The 25120-nt window shown below is 40.3% G+C and overlaps 1 protein-coding gene across 1 annotated transcript in view; it reads right to left on the minus strand.

Annotated features, from left to right (window-relative positions):
* Positions 1–19552, minus strand: part of LOC145391909 (glutamate receptor 2-like) — a 118159-nt gene extending 98607 nt beyond the window's left edge. The window contains exons 1-2 of the mRNA XM_080266403.1: positions 19261–19552; positions 17487–17704 (exon numbers count right to left, since the gene is read on the minus strand). Coding sequence (XP_080122529.1) covers positions 17487–17704; positions 19261–19552 — 510 coding nt within the window. The remainder of the gene's footprint in view (positions 1–17486; positions 17705–19260) is intronic.
* Between the last annotated feature and the right edge of the window lie 5568 nt (positions 19553–25120).

Genomic DNA, 25120 nt, shown 5'->3' on the forward strand with positions numbered 1-25120 from the left:
GATATTGGCTAATAAATATTGTGTGATTGTTTGGGATAATGAGTTGTGCATTATGCTATTTGTAAAGTCTGAGTTATATAAAATAATTCTTCTCTTATCTTGTGGCGTGAACCACGATACAGATTCAGTTGTAGTTCAAAAACAGTGAGCAAGTTCACCCACAAATGGGGCGATGTAGGGCGAAGGGGAATGTATGGGAGTGAGCAGGAGCTTGGCAGGTGAAGGGAAGGGGGATGAAGTCGGGTCACGTCGTTTACTCCAACAGTTATACATTCTTTGCCATTATAGTATATTTATTAAGAGCGTCAATGATATCCTGTATCCTAATTAATAATATACCCATTTGTTTTATATTATTTATTATTATAGACAACTGATTACACAGTTGGATGCAGCCTGCTCCACCACCTCGTCTCTCTCTCTCTCTCTCTCTCTCTCTCTCTCAGCTTGCCTGCTGCCTGTTAGTAGATACACACACATTATCAGTTTGTGCTAATGAGCAATGACATTGCATATAATATGTTTACCTACAATTTAATAGTGTATAAAAATACAAGTGCAATACATTATCAGCTCACTTTTCGGATTACGTTAGCCAATAAATAATACTTATGTGCATAGCCTACATTTCAGTAATAGTCATGGGGTAGCCATACTCACAATGATGTTTTCGTAAATGTTTTAGGTAATCATATGTTCAGTGGCGGATACCAGTTAGAGAGGAGGTGGCCACTGAAATCCCCAATTCCGATAGCTATTCTGGTGCATTACAGTGTCACTGTAGAGTTTCCTGTTCCTCCAGTTATGTCAACTGTTAAAATTAACATACTGGACAGCCATTTCTTTTGAAAAATACAAACAGCCTATTATGAATTCTCATAATATATTATAAAGCATATTGTGGGAGCGTTGCAGCTCTCACGCACCAGTCCTAGTGTCAGGACTCCATATTATAATAATACAACTCATAGAATGATAGATAGATAGATAGACAGTGTAATAGATAGGAACATCAGCCAAGGTGTGGGAATAGGAAATGTGTCAGCGAGAGTCGACCAAAGGAAATGTGTTTGCGATTTCAGTGGGAAAGGAAATGTGTCTGCAATTCTGTAAGGAACGCCAGGCGTGCACTATGTCACAGGAATCGCTACATGCGCACAGACACACGGGCTTCTCGAACATTCACATGTGTGTTGCACACGTGATACTAGCCCTCCTAGGGAAGGATGGAAGAATTAGAGAGGCACCAGTCCTAGTCCTGGTCCGTTTGTTTCAGTATTGTCAGCTTGTCAGTGTGATGTTTAATGAACATGATATTAATGTTACAACTCTTTATGCTTATTTTCATTTGGAACAACAGAATTCATAAAAGGATTTCATTCAGTACTTAGAATGTCAAATACAGTGGTACGTGAAGGGAGGGGGGGCAATATGTGTGGTGGAGTTTTTTTTTTTTATACTAGGAAGAAGGAACCAAAGGTCATGAGCCCGCAATAACTGTTCCTTCCAAGAGAAAAAACAAAATACAAGAGAGAGCCAAATTCAAGGTCCGATCATTTCGAGATGCCTGGACACGCTGCGTTTGAAAGACTTGAGATCGTAGAAAGCAGGAAATACAGACAGAGGGAGACACTTCAAGAGTTGACTTATTGCATACATAAAGGACTGGGAGTAACGGTTAACTCTTGCAATAAAGAGTTGGACAGAAAAGGGATGAGAGTTTGCTGCTAGACAGGTGCTAGGTGCCCGTCGTAGAGGTGGAGGAATGCAAGCAGACAGTTCAGAGGAGCAGTGACCATTGAAGTAGCGATAGAAAAGAGATAAAGATGCAACAGTGCGGCGAAGAGACAGAGGTTGAAGGGAGCCAGTAAGAGGAGGAGAGTTAATGAGACGAAAAGCCTTTGACTCCACCCTATTGCGAAGAGCTGCGTGTGGGGAACATCCCCACACGTGCGAGTTGTACTGCACACAGGGGCGGATAAAACCCGTGTATAGAGTCAACAATTGTGCAGGGGTAAAGATGGACCAGAGTCGGCTTAGCACACCTAATCTCTTGGAAGCAGATTTTACAAGAGATGCAATATGATCTTTCCAAGATAAGTCCCGAGTGAATGAAACCCCAGGCATGTTCAAGGATGATGTGGGATTAAGCTGACTATTATTAAACACTAGTGGGTACACCTGCAGAAGATTTTGTTGGGTTGATAAGTGTAAAAACTGAGTCTTTGATGCATTAAAAACAACAAGATTATTTTTACCCCACTCGGAGATACAAGCCAAGTCAGACATTAGGTGTGCCATAGCCTCATCCCTTGTTTGTTGAAGTAATTGTTGAGATGGACATTGCGGGCACCGAATGGAAAGGTGATGAGTGGAGTGATCAGCATATGAGTGGATAGGGTTGGATGTACAGCTTAGAAGGTCATTGATGAATAAAAGGAAGAGAGTTGGTGATAGGACAGAGCCCTGAGGAACACCACTATTAATAGATCTAGGAGGAGAACGATGGCCGTCTACAACAGCAGCTATAGAACGACCAGAAAGGAAGCTAGAGATGAAGGCACAAATAAAAGGATAGAAATCGTAAGAGGGCAGTTTGGAAAGTAAAGATTTATGCCAGACTCGATCGAAAGCCTCTGAGATGTCAAGTGCAATGGCAAAGCTTTCGCCAAATTCCCGAAAGGAGGATGACCAGATGTCTGAAAGGTAGGTGAGAAGATTGCCAGTGAAGCGTCCCTGACGGAACCCATACTAACGATCAGAAAGAAGGTTGTGATTGGAAAGATACGTAAAAATTTTCTAATTAAGAATTGACTCGAAAACTTTTGAGATACAGGATGTTAAAGCAATTTGACGATAGTTAGAGGGTTGAGAATGGTCACCCTTCTTTGGGACCGGCTGAATGAGAGGAAACTTCCAGCAAGAAGAAAAGGTACAAGTTGACAGACAAAGGCAAAAGAGTTTGCCTAGGATGGGTGTAAGCACAGAAGCACAGTTCTTGAGAACAACAGGAGGCCCATATGCCTTGTTAGTAATAAGGCCAGTGATGGCAGAAAATATATCAGCTGAAGAAATTTTAAGGTCAGCCATGAGGAAGTCAGAGGGGGGAAGTGATGGAGGAACAGCACCAGAATCATCTAAGGTGGAATTGGAGGTGAAGGTCTGAGCGAAGAGATCTGCTTTATCAGTAGAAGAAATAGCTACAGAACCATCAGAGTAGAAAATAGGAGGAAAGGTTGATTAGGTAAAGTTGTTAGAAAGGTTTTTGGCAAGGTGCCAGAAGGAGCAGGAAGAATTCGAGTTGGAGAGTTGAGAGCATTTAGTACAGATGAAATTATTTTTAGCAGAGCGAAGAACAGACTTAGCATGATTCCGGACAGAAACGTAAAAATGATGTGATTCAGGGATGGGTTGGCTCCTGTACCTTTTATTGGCCCTCTCCTTGTTGCGGACAGCATTAGAACAAGCGTGATTAAACCAAGGCTTTCTTGCATTAGTCAAAGGATATGAGAAAGGAATGCATGCTTCCATGCCCGAGAGAATAACCTCCGTAATGCGCAAGGCACACTGAGATGGCTTCTGGCCATGGAAGCAATAATCACTCCAGGGAAAATCAAAGAAGTACTGCCTGAGGGCATCCCAATTTGCACCTCCAAAGTGCCACAGACGATTTTTCTCTGGAGGGTCCACAGGTCGTACCGGAGCGATAGGACAGGTTAAGATGATAAGGTTGTGATCGGAGGAGCCCAACGGAGAGAAAAGATTAACAGTGTAAGCAGAAGGATTAGTTGTAAGGAAAAGGTCAAGTATGTTGGAGCTCTCTCCAAGGTGGTCAGGGATACGGGTAAGGTGTTGTACAAGCTGCTCTAGGTCATTAAGGAGAGAAAAGATGTAGGCTTGTTCACCAGGTGGATCGGTGAAAGGAGAGGAGAGCCAAAGGTGGTGGTGAACATTGAAATCTCCTAGAATGGAGTTTTCAGAGAAAGGATTAATGGATAGAATGTGTTCCATCAAAGAAGTAAGATAGTCGAAGAATTTTTGATAGTCAGTGGAATTAGGGGATAAGTAAATAGCGCAGATATATTTAGTCAGAGAATGACAGGAAAGCCGAAGCCAGAGTGTAGAGAATTCAGAAGAATCAAGTTCAGGAACACGAGAGCAAGATAAGTCGTTGCATATATATACACAACAGCCACCTTTGGCTTTGAAATGAGTATAGAGAAAGCAGGAGGGTACAGAGAAGAGTTTCCTGTCAGTTGCCTCAGACAGCTGAGTCTCAGTTAAAAAAAAGAAGGTGAGGTTTAGAGGAGGAGAGGTGGTGCTCAACAGAGCGAAAATTAGAGGAAAGGCCATGAATGTTGCAGAAATGAAGAAGGAGTCAGATAGTGGTTCCAGGCAGCTCAAGTTGTCACCGGGAGAAGGGCAGAAGAGGAGGTGGGGGGAGTGCAGTAAGTATGTGATGTGGGTGTCTCATATTGCTAATGTGGCTGTGTTCATACGTGGCTAGGGACGTCCACGACTGATATACGTAATCTGTGACTTTCACACTTGATGACATACACTTCCAATAGTAATTAGGTTCTATTCATAAATTTGTAGGATATTACATAATTATAATATATAATTATGTTTTTGAGGTGGAACCTGAAACATTGTATAAAGAGAAACACTGAAATATTAAAATGCATTATGAGTGGCATAATACATGAATAACAATATTTCTGGAAGAAGCATCACCGTATTATAACATCCATTTAACAAATAACGTTGTACGTGCAGCGTTTCTTAAGCTTAGCTTATCGGAGTTCCTTTGATCTGTATATTACTTTATACTGTACTAAAGCTTTGAGTTCAGTAATACATATGTTATATATTGTACAATAAGTGATGTCACGGTGGCTCACCAAGTGTATGTTCACTTAAAGCTACATCGAACAGACAGCAAGAGCAGATGTTAGTAGTTTACCAGTAGGCCTATTTGTTATTGATCACACACTGACCAACTTATTCCTCAGCAGTTTTATTAAATCTTTATCACGATTGGGAAACAGCACCTTAGGCATGTCAGAAGATGGCAAGATGTCTAGCGAGTTGGCGAGATGTCTAAAGTTGTCACTGTGCCACTCAAGGAAGCAACATATTTTAGTGGAAAAAAACGTGCCATTGTAACTGTAAAGTTACGATATGAAATGCACATGAACGTGCCTCACTCCTGTATAAGTGCCCCCATATACAAATCATGTCTGTGAGCAAAATATATAATATAGTGTTGTATCTGTTATATTCTCAGGTAAGTTATATTAAGCTATTAAAGTCACTGTTAGGTTGTTATACTGTATGGAGTAATATTCATTATAATCAGAGGATAATCGAAACACACTTAAGATTTGTATGGGACCCATTTATTAGTAGGAATTCCACCCACCTTCTCCTCGATCACCTCCCGCAGTCTGTTTGGCATAGAGGCGACCTGGGTTCCGAATGAGCTGCTGCTGATTTGTGATGTGAGCATGGATGTGGGCCAGTAGTTCATCTGGTGTTCGTTCACTCTCAGGCTCCCAACAGATAACCATAATTCCCTACATTTTCGATGAAGTTCATATCTGCTCCATTACTGAGCCAGTCGACCAGCTGCAGGTCCTGTCGACCTCTAAACCATTCCGAGCCTCTTCTCGCCGTGTGGATGGGGCAGCGGTCCTGAATAAAAATTATAGGGCCGAGAGGAAACGGATAGTTCCGCTCCTGGACTGAGGAAAGGGAAAAATCCAGGAAAATTTCAATGAATTTTTCAGCAGTGAACCTCCCCTCTATCCTGGTGACGTCACCCATGCCGTGGATGCACTCCCATCCCGAGACATTGACGGTGACTTCTATCCTCCTCGCAGATGTTCCTACGGTCATATCTGTACGTGAATAGAGTATTAACACATCGTTCAGATAGTTTCGTTTCTAATGTCTTTGACATTCCGGGAAAAGCCGCCGTTTTTCATGTTATGGTTCATTATGCACTATTTCTGTGGTATATTTTATTGGGACTGTAAGGTTTAAAAAACAGTGGTGCAAGTGTTGGTAATATGCGTTCATCTAGACGTACTATTACTATGAATATCAATTGATCTGGAAATGTTTAATATTAAAATTGTTTAGTGATACAGTATAAAAGGATGTTTATGTTATACATATCATCAGTAAATTATTACATATGCGTTTGAGTACTGTCGCCTCCAGAAATCTTTTATCTATCATTAAATTGTATGAATACAAAATACCTGGTAAAAGTCATAAAGAGAAGTTTCATGCATACTCTCAATGCAGCTCTGTTCTCCGGCCTTTATCTAGCTACTGTTCTTCCAAATTCTCCAATCAGTTCTGTGTGTGTGTGTGTGTGTGTGTGTGTGTGTGTGTGTGTGTGTGTGTGTGTGTGTGTGTGTGTTTAATGATGCAGTATAAGGATGGGGTGATAAGAGAAATAAAAACACGAGTAATGGAAGAGGGATGGCGTTGGTAATGAATGGTGATGGATGGAATATCTCAATTATATTGTATGCTGATGATGCAGTACTGCTTGCAAATACCAGACAAGAACTTGGCAGGCTAGTGCAGAGTTTTGCTGATGTCTGTAAACGTCATACCTTGAGAGTAAATTTAGAAAAGTGATGGTTATTGAGAGACAAGGTGACTCCCAGTGCAATGTTACAGTGAATGGAGAGAGACTGGAATTGGTGAAAGAGTTCAAATATCTGGGTACAGTGACAGAAAAGGGAGGAAAATGTGCAAACGAAGTGGAAAGTAGAATGACTCAAGGAAGGAAGGTAGATGGTGCAATGAAGGCCTTGATGAGATAGAGGCTTGAGTGTTGCAGGTTCACGAGGCGTACATGAAGGAGTGTTAGTGCCAACTTTAACATATGGATGTGAGACTATGGTGTGGCATGAAAATGAAAAGTCAAGAGTAAGAGGAGTGGAGATGGGACTGCTGAGGAATGTATGTGGAGTACAGAGGGTGGGTAGGATACGATATAATGTGATTCGTGAAAAATGTGGAGTGAAGAAGTCGGTGGACATATGAATCGAGGAGAGTGTACTGAGATGGTATGGTTATGTGGAGAGAACGGTTCACGATAGAGTCGTGAAAAAGGTATATCTGAGCGAATTTGAAGGAGGGAGGAGGCGAGGTAGGCCAAGGAGAAGGTGGAGAGATATGATGAATGAGGGTGTGAGGAAGAGAGGTTTGGAAGTCGGTGAGGCTAGGTAACTGGCAAGAGATCGAGCTGGCTGGATGAATGTTGTGAGAAGTGCATGATCAGGGATTTGGCACCCCTTTTTAACCTGGCAGCGTCCGGATTGACTCTATCGGATACGTTTACGTGAAGCTACAAAACGTCATGAACATTTTTGGCGTATCTGATAGAGCCAGGATTCCGGGGGCTTGAATGATGAGTGAATGGAAGCTTGGCCCATTGGATTGGGCAGATTTGGGATGTCAGGACTTTGCTACTCTTCACCCTGCCCTAGGGTGGGAAAGGAGGTCCGGATGATGATGATGATGATGATAATGATGATGATGATGCAGATGAAATGCTATTCATAGTAATAGTACGTCTAGATGAACGCATATTACCAACACTTGCACCACTGTTTTTTAAACCTTACAGTCCCAATAAAATATACCACAGAAATGGTTCATAATGAACTGTAATATGAAAAACGGCGGCTTTTCCCGAAACGTCAAAGACATTAGAAACGAAACTATCTGAACGATGTGTTAATACTCTATTCACGTACAGATATGACCGTAGGAACATCTGCGAGGAGGATAGAAGTCACCGTCAATGTCTCGGGATGGGAGTGCATCCACGGCATGGGTGACGTCACCAGGATAGAGGGGAGGTTCACTGCTGAAAAATTCATTGAAATTTTCCTGGATTTTTCCCTTTCCTCAGTCCAGGAGCGGAACTATCCGTTTCCTCTCGGCCCTATAATTTTTATTCAGGACCGCTGCCCCATCCACACGGCGAGAAGAGGCTCGGAATGGTTTAGAGGTCGACAGGACCTGCAGCTGGTCGACTGCCTCAGTAATGGAGCAGATATGAACTTCATCGAAAATGTAGGGAATTATGGTTATCTGTTGGGAGCCTGAGAGTGAACGAACACCAGATGAACTACTGGCCCACATCCATGCTCACATCACAAATCAGCAGCAGCTCATTCGGAACCCAGGTCGCCTCTATGCCAAACAGACTGCGGAAGGTGATCGAGGAGAAGGTGGGTGGAATTCCTACTAATAAATGGGTCCCATACAAATCTTAAGTGTGTTTCGATTATCCTCTGATTATAATGAATATTACTCCATACAGTATAACAACCTAACAGTGACTTTAATAGCTTAATATAACTTACCTGAGAATATAACAGATACAACACTATATTATATATTTTGCTCACAGACATGATTTGTATATGGGGGCACTTATACAGGAGTGAGGCACGTTCATGTGCATTTCATATCGTAACTTTACAGTTACAATGGCACGTTTTTTTCCACTAAAATATGTTGCTTCCTTGAGTGGCACAGTGACAACTTTAGACATCTCGCCAACTCGCTAGACATCTTGCCATCTTCTGACATGCCTAAGGTGCTGTTTCCCAATCGTGATAAAGATTTAATAAAACTGCTGAGGAATAAGTTGGTCAGTGTGTGATCAATAACAAATAGGCCTACTGGTAAACTACTAACATCTGCTCTTGCTGTCTGTTCGATGTAGCTTTAAGTGAACATACACTTGGTGAGCCACCGTGACATCACTTATTGTACAATATATAACATATGTATTACTGAACTCAAAGCTTTAGTACAGTATAAAGTAATATACAGATCAAAGGAACTCCGATAAGCTAAGCTTAAGAAACGCTTCACCTACAACGTTATTTGTTTAATGGATGTTATAATACGGTGATGCTTCTTCCAGAAGTATTTTTTATTCATGTATTATGCCACTCATAATGCATATTTCTAATATTTCAGTGTTTGTCTTTTTACGATGTTTCACGCTCCACCTGGAAAATATAATTATATATAATACCTATCTATATATCTATCTATTGCCAAACGTCATAATCCCGTAAGGGGTGGCCATTGACTAATATAATTATGCAATATGCTAACTAATATAATTATGTAATATGCTGCAAACTTATAAATAGAACCTAATTACTACTGAGGGGTCTGTCATCGTGTGAAAGTCACAGATTACGTATATCTGTCGTGGACGTCCTTAGCCACGTATGAACACAGCCACATTACAATTATGACACACCCACATCACATATTTGCTACACTCCCCAACCCCCACAACACGTATTCCCCCCCCCCCTCCCACATACAAACATACTGTATTTGACACTATGTACTGAATGAAATCCTTTTATGAATTCTGTTGTTCCAAATGAAAATAAGCATAAAGAGTTGTAACATTAATATCATGTTCATTAAACATCACACTGACAAGCTGACAATACTGAAACAAACGGACCAGGACTAGGACTGGTGCCTCTCTAATTCTTCCATCCTTCCCTAGGAGGGCTAGTATCACGTGTGCAACACACATGTGAATGTTCGAGAAGCCCGTGTGTCTGTGCGCATGTAGCGATTCCTGTGACATAGTGCACGCCTGGCGTTCCTTACAGAATTGCAGACACATTTCCTTTCCCACTGAAATCGCAAACACATTTCCTTTGGTCGACTCTCGCTGACACATTTCCTATTCCCACACCTTGGCTGATGTTCCTATCTATTACACTGTCTATCTATCTATCTATCATTCTATGAGTTGTATTATTATAATATGGAGTCCTGACACTAGGACTGGTGCGTGAGAGCTGCAACGCTCCCACAATATGCTTTATAATATATTATGAGAATTCATAATAGGCTGTTTGTATTTTTCAAAAGAAATGGCTGTCCAGTATGTTAATTTTAACAGTTGACATAACTGGAGGAACAGGAAACTCTACAGTGACACCGTAATGCACCAGAATAGCTATCGGAATTGGGGGTTTCAGTGGCCACCTCCTCTCTAACTGGTATCCGCCACTGAACATATGATTACCTAAAACATTTACGAAAACATCATTGTGAGTATGGCTACCCCATGACTATTACTGAAATGTAGGCTATGCACATAAGTATTATTTATTGGCTAACGTAATCCGAAAAGTGAGCTGATAATGTATTGCACTTGTATTTTTATACACTATTAAATTGTAGGTAAACATATTATATGCAATGTCATTGCTCATTAGCACAAACTGATAATATGTGTGTATTTACTGACAGGCAGCAGGCAAGCTGAGAGAGAGAGAGAGAGAGAAAGTCTTGGAGCAGGCTGCATGTTGTCCGTTCACCCGCCGCGTGCCGGACACCCCAGACATAAAATGGCACGCCAGTGCTGGCCAATTTTCATTTTTTTTAAAGGCTAAAATGATAGATTTTGATGTGGAAAAAAAAAAAAAAACATTATAACCATTAAAAGACTCACCGGAGGCTATAAGTACGTTTTCTGAAAGTCCCCGGTCCGCCCCTCAGGTGTGATTTCCAAGGAGAACTGCAGCAAAGGTGAGAGAAAACCTCGTTTTCTATGAAGGTAATCTCAGGTATTCTGGCCAGCGTTACTCTGGGAAGGTCTAGGAATGTTATTTACACTTTTCAGTTCACATCATGCGCATATTTTTTTTTTTCATTGGATTTCATACAGAAAGCATCTTTTTTTCCCAAATAAATCACTTAGTACTGCAACACCTGTCACCTGTCACGTATCTCTCATTGTGCATCCTTTGTCTTACATTTACGGTAACTTATGTACAACTTTACTTCACTATGTACTGCACTTACTGTAAATGATTTACAACATGCCTTCAGTATACACAAACACTGTAAGAGTATTTCTGAGTGTCTCACTGTGAATCCATCGTCTTACACTTACGATAACAACATTACTTCACTACATACAGTCCTTACACTTATGAGAAAATATTTACAAGAGTCTTTCACTGTCTTACTCAATAGTTTTGAAGAGTGTGGTACTCCTTAAAGCAAGGATAGATGCACAGACCAAGGCTGCATTGTGCACACATATACCTAGAGTCCTTCCACTGAGTACGCGGCCTTGCGGTACTATTTTCATACACATAACACCTTCGCTGCGGATTCTGACGAGTCTCAGTACGAGGGATGATCGTGGGGAAGTGGCGACCGGTGGGGCAGATAGGTGTTGCAGCGGTGTGGCAGTGGCGAGCGGCAGTCCTTTCCTCTGAGTATTCTCCCAGTATTTCCCGCACCAGCTCACGAATATAGCCCTCAAAGGTCTCCTTTACGCCGGTTACCTGAGCGTGGAGCAGGTGAGCATTTAGGACTGTGATGTCGAGGAGGTGGAAGAACAGTTTCTTTTACCACTTCATCATAGGCCTGGCACAATCCAGCTGGAATTCATTGTGTCTGACTGATCTACCTGTTGCATATTCACAATGTAGGCCAGGACAGGTTCTGGTTTCCAGATGTGGCACCGCCCATCTGTCCTGTAGTCAATGCTGTCGTTGCGGTGTACGAGTGGCTTGTGTACAGACGAGAGGAGGAAGACTTCTCTGTCGTGATGCCAGGCTGTTGCAAGGATGTTATTGGCCCTGTAAAATACAACTTCGTTCCTTTGCAGCTTCCTCCCCACTTTCACCATGTGCTTGCAGCTCTTTCACAGTGCCACACAGACCTGTCTCCTGAAGGTGAAGGTACCTGGCCAGAAGGGGGCTTGTGTACCAGTTGTCCAGGTACAGGATGTGCCCACGATGAAGGTACTCATTGATCATCATCTTCACCACAGCCCCAGACAGTCCCAAGGTTCGATCTTCGAATATGTCTGTCTGAACACTTGTGTACAGGACTATTTCCTGCACATACCCAGTCTTACAGTCGCACATCATGAAGATTTTGAAACCAAACCTGTTCCTTTTGCTGGGGATATAGTGCCTAAAGGAAATATTACCTCTCCATAGCACAAGACTCTTGTCTACCACGAGGTCTCTGTAGGGAGAAATGGAGGTACGAAATTTCTCACGTAGGTGATCAAAAACCACATGTATCTCCTCATCCTGTCCGTGTTGTTTGTGTTTGCAGGGTCAAGTTGGTCAAAGAAATGCAGTCAGCTCAGTATGTATTGGAACCGATTCCTCCTCATTATTTTCCCAAAGATAGGTGTTTCCATTAGTGGATCTACTGTCCAGTATGAGGGGAACTGGTTCTTTTTCAAAATCCCCATCAAAAGTACCAGGCCTATGAATACATTCATCTCGTTTAGGCTCACGTCCACCTCAAACAACCGGCTATGTGGCGTCTGTGTTGCCTTTGCACGCTCAAAGGCAGCAAAGGCGTTAGTTAGGGCAACAGTTCTCAACACAGAGTACACAGTAAAGAAATTTCTGAAGAAATCCAGCTTACTTGAAGTTGGGGTTAGTTCAGGTACAGTACAACCAGCAACATGCTCGTATGTGAACGGGTGTATTTCTGGCACAAAGTCACTCCCATCCTCCCACTCCCACGTCAGTTACTCCTCATCACCATCATCACTTCCCTCATCCAAGGGCCGTGGGGAAGCATGGTGAAATGTGGGGAAGGAAGGAAAAGTCTCACTGAAGGTGCGGGGAAATGTGGGGGATAGGGGAACACTTTCCCTCGATGTGCTGGGAAATGTAGCAAAAGGAGGAACACTTTCACGAGATGTGCTGGGTGTGGAAAATTGGGGAACACTTTCTGTGGATGGGGGAGCATTTTGTCCTGGGGTGCTAGGGCGGGCTGGGTCACGTGGGTGCAAGGGATAGTGCAGGCGAGATGACTCACCTGCATCCCCAGCCAGTGGATGTTCCCAAATCTCCTTTTCTTCCACCTAACACTTCCAACCCCACGTGGGGAAATCCTCGGCTTCCCCAGCCACCCAGGAATACTCGAAGCCTCACCTTCCTCCTCTGAATCCTCATCATCATCGTGTAGGGCTAGGCAACGACGTGCTGATGGCCTCATCCCTTGGGTACTAGCATACCCCACATACCTGGATTTCCTTGCTGCGGGTATTTCCTCCTCACTAGTACTTTCATCTTCCGGTTGCACATAATCCTTATCTTGCACGTCGTCATCAGCGTTACTTTCGCCAGTGTAGGGCACCTTCAGGAGCTCCTGAATCTCCTCGTCAGGGAGACCGCGATGAGACATGACTGTACGGTATGAATGGTACAAGCAGAGTTAGGCAGAGTGAGGGCAATGACTCAGCGTGTGGGTATATAGGCCTAAGCGCCTGAGGCAAGGTGGTGGAAGAGTTGACGTACATCCTTACCAATTTTTATGCACCTAGTTTGAAAATTGAGCTCTCCATGATTTTTGGAAAAAAATGACATTTTAAAATGGCACTGGCACGAGGCGGGTTAACAAGAGACAGGGTATCCTATGTTTGGTGTAATTTAAAGTGTATAATCAGTTGTCTATAATAATAAAAACAAATAGGTATATTATTATTTGGGATACAGGATATCACTGACGCCTTAATTAATATACTGTAATGGCAAAGAATGTATAACTGTTAGAGTAAACAACGTGACCCCAATTCATCCCCCTTCCCTTCACCTGCCAAGCTCCCGCTCACTCCCATACTTTCCCCTTCCCCCTACATTGTCCCATTTGTGGGTGAACTTGCTCACTGTTTCTGAACCACAACTCAACCTGTATTGTGGTTCACTCTACACGATAAGAAAATAATTAATTTATATTAATCAGACTTTACAAATAGCATAGTGCACAGCTCATTATCTCAATCACACAATATTTATTAGCCAATATCACAGCATAATACAATGACAACATAATAATGTAATACGGCTCAGAGGATAAAGCTTGGCGATTTGAAAAATTCTCGGGCATGTACACACGAACACCCAAACGGGCGCTGTTGTCACGTTAGCCATATCCCGCGACTAGGTGGTCCAGGTGGAACTCTTGTCGAGTACTATCTCTGACCTCCGCTATGTAATGGAATGAGCTTACTCTACTTTTGTCTTATCTCCAGTGTTTTCCTTCTCGTATTTAAAATTCTACTTCCCAGTACTTAAGGCCATTTTCCTCACCAAAGAAATTGTTGTTCATATCCCTCTTCATTCTTCTATCAGATTCGATCTCTTCCACATCATTCCTTTTCCTTTCTTGAACAATAATTCCTTATTGCAGGCCTCTGTTTCCTTGTAGTAGCTCTTTCTATACCATGATAAAGTCTCTGTCGGTTTCACATCTTACACCTACTTCTTGACTTTGTGCTGCCCATCTTCTGACAATCGTTCCTAGTAGCGCTGCTCCTTGCGAATCTGCCTGGGTTCGTAATGTTTCTATACAATCCGTCTGTTCCTTCATTCTGGCCTCAAAGCTCCCAGTGCACCACGCTCATCTGAACCATATCAAGTATTTCTTCTTCAGTGTCCCAATCTCTGTTAGTGTCATTTGTCCTGGAACTCCTGTTTGTTCGGTGTCTGCGACTGGTTTATAAAAGGGCCCAGATTATTGTACAGTAAAATCAAAATCTAGGGTTACGTATGCTACACACCATGAATTTGCACTTCGCTCCACACATACGAAATCTTTCAACTCATTAAATGAACATTCCCTCTCCCTTTTGACAACCTATCCATCACGTCTGACAATCGACGCTTGTTGGATTTTCTGAATAAGAGTGATTTTGTCATGATTCAGTTTTCTTTGGTCTTTAACCTTTCGTGGGTACGTCCGGTCTTTGTGTTTCCCCCTGTGGCTATTTCTCTTTTTGGACTGTTGTTACTATTTGGGTATTTCACTGCTTTGTTAAAGAAATGGACAAAAAACTGCATGAAATAAGAATCATGACAAGATTAGCGGGACACCCAAAGGACCTTGAAACTGGCAGTTCTTAGTGACACTCTGTGTAACTGCTGAATGTGTAAAGATAATGTAATTTGGTACCGAAAGAACGATAAATGCAAAAAAACATTAGACCAATTCAGAAAAATAAAATGAAAATTAATATGATGATACAAGGATATTGTATGAACAAGTTGTATGGAAAATAGTAACAAAGGAAAAAAGTAAATGGTGATGTAGAAATAAATAGTGAATTGTGAGTAAATAACATAAAGAAACGAAGATATCATGAAAGAATAACAAGAGTTTAGACGTTATTTAGTGACTATGAGACGTCACTCTCAAAGACAGTCCCTGTGAAATCAGCTATTGTGTAATCAATTATGTTCATCATTCCATGTATCATTAAAGTTTTCAATACTAATCCTATAAAATGGACTTCAGCTGCGAATTGGTTATAATGTTCCTAGAATTATTATAATTATCACATGCTACTTGAATCATTAATTAATTGCCCTCTAATTTTTACACCCAGTAACAATTGTATCTTTTTACTGAATTTTAACATGGTCTTGTACTGTAAACAGTTTTCCTTCTTACTGTTGGATGCAGCTGCTTGCATAGTAGCATTCTGCCCTTTAATTATTATAATTCCCTGTAGTGAGAAGCTAACTATATTCCGTGTCCCATTAAATCCTTACTATATTATTCATTTATTTCTCCACCCACAGTATAACTAAGCTCCTTATAATTATACAAACTGCACCACTGCGTCAGGAGACAAAATTTCTATAGTGGAGGGGAAAATTGTTACCATGAGTATTTCCTATACTTGTTAACGAAACGAGAATCAATGTACATCTGTAGTAGTACATAAGTGTGTTGAAGGGCTACATAACATTTTTACTTTAGCCAGGTCTAGCCATTCCTTTGAATTCTGCTTAGCTTGTGTCGTCTTCAAGGAGTGATGTTCGCAGGCCTCTGTGGGCTAGATCCAGAGGTTGCATGGTGGAAGCAACATTTGTGCATACCTGTGTAAATATATATATATCCGAAAACCTACACCGGACTTTGGATTTACCTGCATTGGATGTAAGGGGCTTAACAACAGCCTGAGTGTAGTGCAACAGTATAAGGCACTTTGCCGAAAATAATGACAGGCAACCTCGCAGGATTGATGATGGTGATAATAATAATATAATAATAATAATAATAATAATAATAATAATAATAACTAGAGTCCGTAACTTCTTCGCTGATGAGCGGTTAGCTATAATTTATAAGTCATATATGCCCTCAGCATGAATATTGCTCACCCTTGTGGAATGGATGTGGAGAGGTTGCATTAAAACAACTCGATAAAATTCAGAACAAAGCTGTTAGAATAATTAACAACTCTACAATTACAAATAAACTACCTCCCCTGCAAGTAAGAAGGAATGTTGCCTCCATTGCCTTATTTTACAGATATTTTTTTGGCAAATGCTTAGACGAAGTTGCATCTATGGTGCCACCTCTCCATACCTTCCCTCGTGCTACTCGGGCATCTGGTAGCGCTCATAACTGGAATGTCACTCAGCCATATTGCAGAACTTCTGCCTATCAGAATTCTTTAATTCCCCTGAACTGCATCTCTCTGGAACTTGCTTCCACAGAGTTGTTTCCCTCCAAAATTCAACCCACAGCTGTTCAAGTCTAACTGTTATAGATATTTTATGAAGAGAGGACACCAGTAATCTGGTGTATGGATTGTTTTTTTTTATTCATTTGTATTTCCTTCCTCCGTTCTGTTATTTAAAAAGAAAAATACTTATTGGTAGTCACAACAAGGAAGCTTCGCCATAAATATTTTTGGTATACAAGGTTTGAAATTTTGGCATCATAAACAAGTCTGTGACCTTTAAAAGTAGTTCAAGGTCATTTATGTTTGGAACATACGTATATTAACCTAATGTAGCTTCTTGTGCAATATCAACAAGATCTGAAGACAAAGTTGTGGAAGAACGCATGAGTACATTTTACGCTTGTCTCAATAACTGACTAACTTTATGCTTAACTGCAACCTTATTCCCTTCAGATAATAAAAGGGACCACGGCTATATTTCTGTGATGTTACGGCTTTACAGCTTTTGTGGATTTCTTTGTAATGTGCGACAAAGAAAACATGGAGCAGATTTGACTTCAGTACTTTCCACTAGGCTAACTAGCAAAATAGCCAAATTTCTCATCAAAGTTTTTTTTATCATAGGATTTCAACCAAATAGCTGTATGTCAGTTAGTTTCTGAGATACTTCAGTTTCAAATATGGAATCTTTGCACCAAAAGTCAGTATGACCTTCAAAAATTAGGCAAAGGTCATTTATGTTTGGCACAACTACTTGAGTTATCCTAGGGTAACTTCCTGTTTATCATCAAGATCTAAGGAAAAAAGTGCAAAGAAAATTAATACTAAAAATACTTACGAAAACGATAAGCTTCGCTGTTTTTATTACGAAGGTTAATAATAATAATAATAATAATAATAATAATAATACCAGTAACTGTTTAGGTATCAAGTACAAACCTACCTTGAACTCACGCACCATATTTGTGCCTTTCTGTACAATGAGAATAACAGGATTGTCCATAATATCCTGAAGCGACTGTATGGGCATGGGTATGTGTCTGACGGCCAGGAGGGAAATAAGGATGCCTGAGTAGCCCCGAGTCAGTACCACAGTCGTCAGCATCCACACACCAAGCACAACACGCTCCCACCATAGCCAGTCAGCACCAGTGGATATATCTGAAACACGGGCACAGTAGCCTTAAGGATATCAGGCAGCTGAGACTTACAGAATTATGGTCATTTCATACCAAGAAATAGCTAAGATAGTGGGACACGGCATTGATGTATGCACAGTGAAGATGGGCAGTGTAAGTTAAATGATATAGAGATAGTTAGTATATGCACAGTGAAGATGGGTAGGGTAAGTTAATGGTATAGGGTTTAGTTGGTATATCACAATGAAGATGGGTAGGCTACATTAAATGGCACAGGGATTGCTTGAAGTGCACAGTGAAGATGGGCAGGGTAGGTTAATGGTATAGGGATAGTTGGTATATGCAAAGTGAAGATGGACAGGGTAGGTTAAATGGTATAGAGAGTGTGAAGCTTTTACTAATACTTTTCTCTCTATAGATTAATAACAAAAAGAAACTAAGCAAGTGCCTCACGAATAAAGAAAAAAAAAGTTATTTTCCTAAGCCACCACCTTCCTCTTACAACCTGCTTTGTCTGTTTCACTTAACTCTTTCCCATTCATCTCACGGCAATATTCATAATAAAGATTTCAAAGGCGCAAGAAATCTTGAATTTCAGTTAGTTGTTCATGAAACCCACGATGAGAATAAAGCATGTTTGGCTTTTCAGCCTGGCTGCTTAGTACACTTATGATATGGCAAGTACACCACTTTGATAAATGAGTCAAAGTGTAATGGGGTTTATAAAAACCCGCACTGCAAAGACGCAAATCGAAGATCCTCTCTTTGGTTCAGTGGTACCCTGCGTGCGTTTGGGGTGCGAGGGCCTCAGATCCAGTCTCGGCCAGACCACTGATTAGGGGAGAAAAGAGTGATCTAATGGGGTCTATAAAATCCGGCATTGCAAAGGAACAAAGTGGAGATGTACTCTTTCGCTCAGTGGTAATGTGCGCGCTTTTGAAGAGTGAGGGCCTGAGATTGAATCTAGGCCAGACCAGTAATTAATTTGTTCAGTTTCATTTCAGTTATCACAACAGGGTCAGATACCGAATGCTATTTCACATCCTCAGTTTTCAGAAATTGTCAGAATCGACCGGTATTTTCCTAAAATGGATACGGTAATTACTTTGTTGAATAAGTGCGCACCCTCTTTTGCACTATCAGGACTTTAGGTTGTTTTCACATAACTCACTACTCATTTCTTACTCTCACATAGTCTTTTTTCATCTAGATTCCGTTCTAGGACCTAGTTTATTCACGATTTTCTTTCGCTTTCCGTTGGTGTTCCTAGCCCGCTCCTGTCTGGTACCAATGAAAGACCAAATTCTACCATAAATGATAAATCCAATGCTAATAGTTAAAAGGAAGACTAAACCATATCGTGAGATACCTCAGACCGAGAACAATCCCACTTAATTTAACCAAACAATATGATATGTGGAAGAAAATTCTAGGAAGATCGGCTGTTTTGTAATCCGAAGCATTAGATAAGTACAGAACTTGATTGCTTCTTCCGACCATCCCGATATTATAATTCTCAATGAATGACAGATGGTGGGAGTAAGCTTTGGGAAAATGAACAGTCCTAGTTGGGCTTACCTTGCTGCAGCAACACACGAAGGCTGTTGAGTTTGTTGGTCAGCGATTTAGACGTTCGACTCTGCGTACGGTAGTTGAAGCAAGATGTCAATAGTGTAACACCCAGCACCCCCACCAGTGCCGCCATAACCCCCAGCCAGACCAGCGGTGCGAAGGGCAGTAAGAAGCTCCAGGGGTCCACTTCAGGACGACCACGACCTGCAATGATGAATGCATACCCAATGCTGGCAGGGTAAGCGAAGTCCACCACTTCAGCACGAGGCCCAGTGTAGGCGAGAAAACCCAGGGCCATGTCTGTTTCCTGTTGGTTAGGTTATAACCAGTGATGTGCACAATCTTTCAGAGGGGCAGGGGCTCAGTTGAAACAAGGGCACTCCCCTGAACTTTTTTTTTTTTTTTTAATGAGATCCGCAGTTACATATAGTCTATATATATGTATACACACAAAGAAAAAAATTAAAATTCCATGTGGTAAATATTCTTGAATTCCATTAAATTCAATGCATTATTGTTAAATATAAAGCTGATTAAATTAAGTACATGAGAATTTGTTACAAAAAGGCAATTTTTTTTGTAAGATTTTGAAAAGATATGAAGATACTGAAATATTGGAATGTGTTTACAATTATTCAATTTTACTTAGGCTGACTTTCATCTGTCTCATCATACAAATCATGGTATTTTGGCGATTCATTATTATGAATGCAAAGCAAAAAACTGTACAAAAGTAGGCGCAACGAGGATATAAAAAAGTTTACTTTCCCTACTAGAGAAATTGACCAGTAGAAAGCACTACCAAACCCAACTGAAATTCTGTGTCAGCACCATTCACAAATTTAAAGATATGTATGATAAATGCAGCTTAGAAAATGGGACAGTACAGTAAGAGATTGACAAAGTCCTGTAAAAATTCAAGTAGGGAAGAACACACACACACACACACACACACGTCCGAGGCGGACGTGCGACATCGGCGCTCTGTACCGAACCAACACGGCCAGTGGCATTACCTAAATTAGTATCTTTGTATGAGTCAAGCTCTGTACTAGGTTAGACTAAATGATTTTTCATTATTAAAAGGAAAAAAAATAAGTTTAAACAAGACTTGTTCAAACAGGAAAGAGAAACAAAACGAAAGAATATGCTGAGTCATCTGAGGTTTGTTTAGACTACAACAACACGGGGATTGTAAGTACATACTTTGAACTTTTAGTATTGCAAAATGGATACATACCTTAGTAAAGCAAATTTGGAAAAGAAAAAGGATAAAGGTAAAAAGCAAAATGATGATTTCTACCAAGAACTAATTGAAGTGGAGACCCACAATAGACTGGTTGAACGTGTAAACAAACCAGAAATGGCTTTCAAAATTGAAATTGATGAAATAAAGAAGCAGATGCACTTGCAAAAGGAAGAAATAGAAAAACTAGGAAGGGAGGCCAAAAAGAAAGACACAACCATCAGTGAACTAACAGTGGAACTGAGTACACTAAGGAAGAAAATGAGTGAAATGGCAAGTACAGTAGTCAATCACGAGAGTGTTATGGAAGAGTTCAAAAATGACACAGAGACAATTAGGCAAGTAAGCAGTCTTACAAACCAGAGCAGTGATATTGAGGAAAAATAACACAGGTAAATGAAGCTGTGCAAAGCTACAAAAATGATGTGGAAACCCCGTATGCTGAAATGGTGACAGTAAAGAAAGACTTAGAAACAAGGGTGGAGGAAAAAAGCATTAAAAAGGAAGTGAAAAGAATAATCCAAAACAATCCAAAGTTAGTCAGAGATTCAGTAGATATAAACAAATCTATAGTAATCACTGGTATAGAAGAGGAAGAATTAAAAAACAAGATCACAAGGGACAAAAAGGAGATGGCAAATGTAATGAGCTTACTGAAGGAAGTATCAGAGGAAATCTGTAGTAAAGACATAGAGGAACACAAAAGGTTAGGGAAATATGAGAAAAGCAAGACAAGACCTTTAAAGGTGACTTTCCAGAGTGTAAACACTGTGGAAGAGATACTAAAAAATGCAAAGAATCTTATGGAAAAAGAGGAGTTCAAAAATGTATGGATAAAAAGATGCCTAATACAAGAGGAACTGGAATTACTGAAAGAGAAAAGGGAGGAAGCAAAAACAAAAAATGAGGGAAGATCAGAAGAGGAGAAGAAGAAATTTTTTACAAAGTAATAGGATTGCAGGTACGAAAGTGGTACACAAACAGAATGGAATAAAAAGGAGGAAGGTAGTAGAACCATGTCATGACAAGTATATAAACAAGATGATAAAGTTGATGTACTCAAATGTGGATGGAATGGTATCTAAATTACAAGAGATGAATGATTATGTCAGAGATAATGAACCACAAATAATATGCCTAACTGAAACAAAATTAACACCAAGGATATCCAATGACATACTAAACTTAGAGGAATACAATATATGGAGAAGAGACAGAAATTTAAAAAAGGAGGAGGAATTATAATATTAACTAAGAAAAATCTTAAAGTCAATGAAATAAAACTAGATATACCATCACAAGTAGTACTGATTGCAGCAGAGATCAACACATCTGAGGGTAAAATAATTGTAGCCAATTTGTACATGCCACCCAGATCAAACACATGGGAAAGAGATGAATATGAGGACCTGGCAGAGAGTACAATTCAGAGTTTAAGATCATTACTACATAAAATGGAAGAGAAATCAGAAAGAATTATACTAACTGGGGATTTCAATACAAATATAAATTGGAATACTCTAGATATAATTAGCCAAGAAAGCTGTTGGGACCAAAAGCTCCTGGATCTCGTACAAGAAGTCTTCCTAACGCAACATGTGAGGGAAACCACCAGAAAAAGAGGACTTGATGTACCTTCAGTGCTAGATCTAATATTTACTAGGCAAGAAAATGATATTGACAGTTTAATATATCATCCTCCACTCGGCAAAAGCGATCATGCAGTATTAAATTATAACTTCAGGATAGCATATGACATAGTAAACAAAAATGACAGTTACAAAAAGAGCCTAAACTATAAAAAGGGAAATTATCAAGACCTAAAGAAGTATTTCTTAGAAGTTGATTGGGATAATGAGCTTAGAGGACAAGATCTGAATGCTGTTTATAAAAAATTCTGTGAATTTTATGAAATAGGAGTCCCGAAGTACATCCCACAGCACGAAGAAGCAAATAAGAAATGCAGAAATGGTTCAATACAGAATGTAAAAAATCAAAAGAAAGAAGAGATTTGTTGTGAAATAGATACAGATGACATAATAGTGAAAGGGCGTATAATAATTACAAACAGGCAAGAAACGATTACACAAGAATAAGGAGGGAAGCCCAAAAACAGTTTGAGGAGGATATAATAAATAAAAGTAGTGATCAACCAAAGCTGTTTTACAGCTATATCAGAAGCAAAACCAAAGTAAAAGATATAATACAATCAATTACGGACGAGGGAATCACTTATACACAAGAGAAAGATATTTGTGAAGCACTAAATAAGAATTTCCGATTAGTTTTTACAGAAGAAAAACATTTTGAGAGGGACTATGTGGAACATGGATGTCCACACATGCTACCAGATATACAAATAGCAGAAAAAGTAATACAGGAGTGAGTTAAGTAGATTAGACAGAGGAAAAGCAAGTGGTCCTGATGAAATTTCATGTTGGGTACTACGAGAATGTGCAAAGGAGTTAAGTGAACCATTATTTTTAATTTTCAAGAAATCCTTGAGTCAAGGTAAACTACCTGATATTTGGAAAAAAGCAAATATTGTCCCCTTATTCAAGAAAGGAAATAGACAAAATCCACTCAACTACCGACCAGTATCACTGACCAGTGTTGTAAGCAAGGTATTAGAAAAGCTTATAAGAAAAGCTTGGGTAAATCATCTAGAAGAACACAGTATGATAACAGAAAGACAGTTTGGTTTCAGAAAAGGAAAATCATGTGTTACTAATATGTTCAGCTACTATGACAGAGTAACAAACACAATACAGGAAAAGGAAGGATGGGTGGACAGTATCTATTTAGATTTCAAGAAAGCTTTTGACACAGTACCACACCAAAGACTTTTATGGAAACTGTACCATCAAGGAGGAATTCGAGGCAAACTGTTTTGTTGGATGCAACACTTTCTCATAAAAAGAGAAATGAGAACAGTACTAAGAGGAAACTACTCACCATGGAAAGAAGTGACTAGTGGAGTACCACAGGGTTCAGTGCTGGCACCAATCATGTTTTTAGTGTATATAAATGATATAAACAGTAACACTGGAAATGAGAGCTACCTGAATATGTTTGCAGATGATGCAAAAATACAAAGGAGAATTACTAACACAGACTCTTGTCAAGAGCTACAAGAAGAATTAAATAAACTTCATGAATGGAGTAGTACATGGCAAATGGAATTCAATGTGGACAAGTGTCATGTAATCAAGTTTGGTAAAAGTGGAAAAAGACCTGATTGGGATTATAAGTTGGGAAATAAAACCCTATACACATCAGAAAGAGAGAAAGACCTAGGTGTGATTATCAATAACAGACTATCTCCGGCTGACCACATCAGCGAGAAGGTACGGAACATGTATACACTGCTTGCAAATATGAGAATAGCATTCACATACATAAATGAAGACATGCTAAGAATGATAATAACATCATTCATTAGTCCAACCCTGGAATATGCATCAGTAGTCTGGAATCCTTATCTCAAAAAGCACATAGACAAGATTGAAAAAGTTCAAAGGGCCGCTACAAGATGGATACCAAGCTTAAGGAACCTAAGCTACGAAGAAAGACTAAATAAACTGAATCTACCAACACTACAGGAGCGAAGGAAAAGAGGTGACATGATAATGCTATATAAGTGCATATCAGGGAAGGAGAAAATAGACATAAATGATTACTTAACATATGGAGAAGCATCAGCAAGAGGACACTGCAAAAAACTGCATAAGAAGAGAGGTGATAAAGACGTAAGGAAATTCAGTTTCCCAAACAGAGCAATTGATCAATGGAATGCACTACCGAATGAAATAGTGTGTGCCAAAACAATTCAGAAATTTAAGGATATGTACGATAAATGTGGTTTAAGACACGGGACAGTACGAGCTTGACTCATTCCTGTAAAGATACAATTAGGTAAGGTAAGAACACACACACACACACACACACACATACACACACACACACATTTGTTATGGTATGGTACGTTGCTCTAAAATAACTGTGAAATTTGCCCAGATGTGACTTACTGTAAGAATACTGTTTATATTTGGCCAACAAGTGCTGGACACAGTAGCATAGCCAATCCACAAATAGGAGTGGGGGAGAAAATGGGGGCATGTCCTATTCTGAGGAGGCCCACTGTTCTACACTATGCACATGTTAATTAATGTGACATTTTTTTTGGCTGGGAGCAAGGGTCTTACTGGGAGGTCCCACATGGTTATGATACTGGCTGAAGAGGGCTACCTTCCCGTGGTGGCACCGATATAACTGACTGGCTCCACTGGCTATTTATACAAACGTCAGTCAGCTCCCTCCCTGTCCACCGAAGACGGATGATGAAATGCAAAAAAAAGAGAATCTTCAGCCTGCAGTCCGCCTGGTTTACATTCGTGTAAGCCTGGGCATACAGCAATAACAACTTGGTCACCAAATATTCCTGGGACGACTGCTTCTAAAGCACTCCACAGGAATTAAGCTGAGCTCACTTTCTTCTGTGGGAGAGCTCCAAATGTCACTGATGACCGGAAAGCCCTAACTTACAAGCCATTACAGGTGACACAACCTAGTGTTTAATGCCTGACACGAGGAACCAAGAGTATCCCGTCAAATCCCAGT

The sequence above is a fragment of the Coenobita brevimanus genome, chromosome 20 (genome assembly GCF_032717465.1).
Source record: "Coenobita brevimanus isolate Jiangsu-jjx chromosome 20, ASM3271746v2, whole genome shotgun sequence".
Classification (NCBI taxonomy): Eukaryota; Metazoa; Arthropoda; class Malacostraca; order Decapoda; family Coenobitidae; genus Coenobita; species Coenobita brevimanus.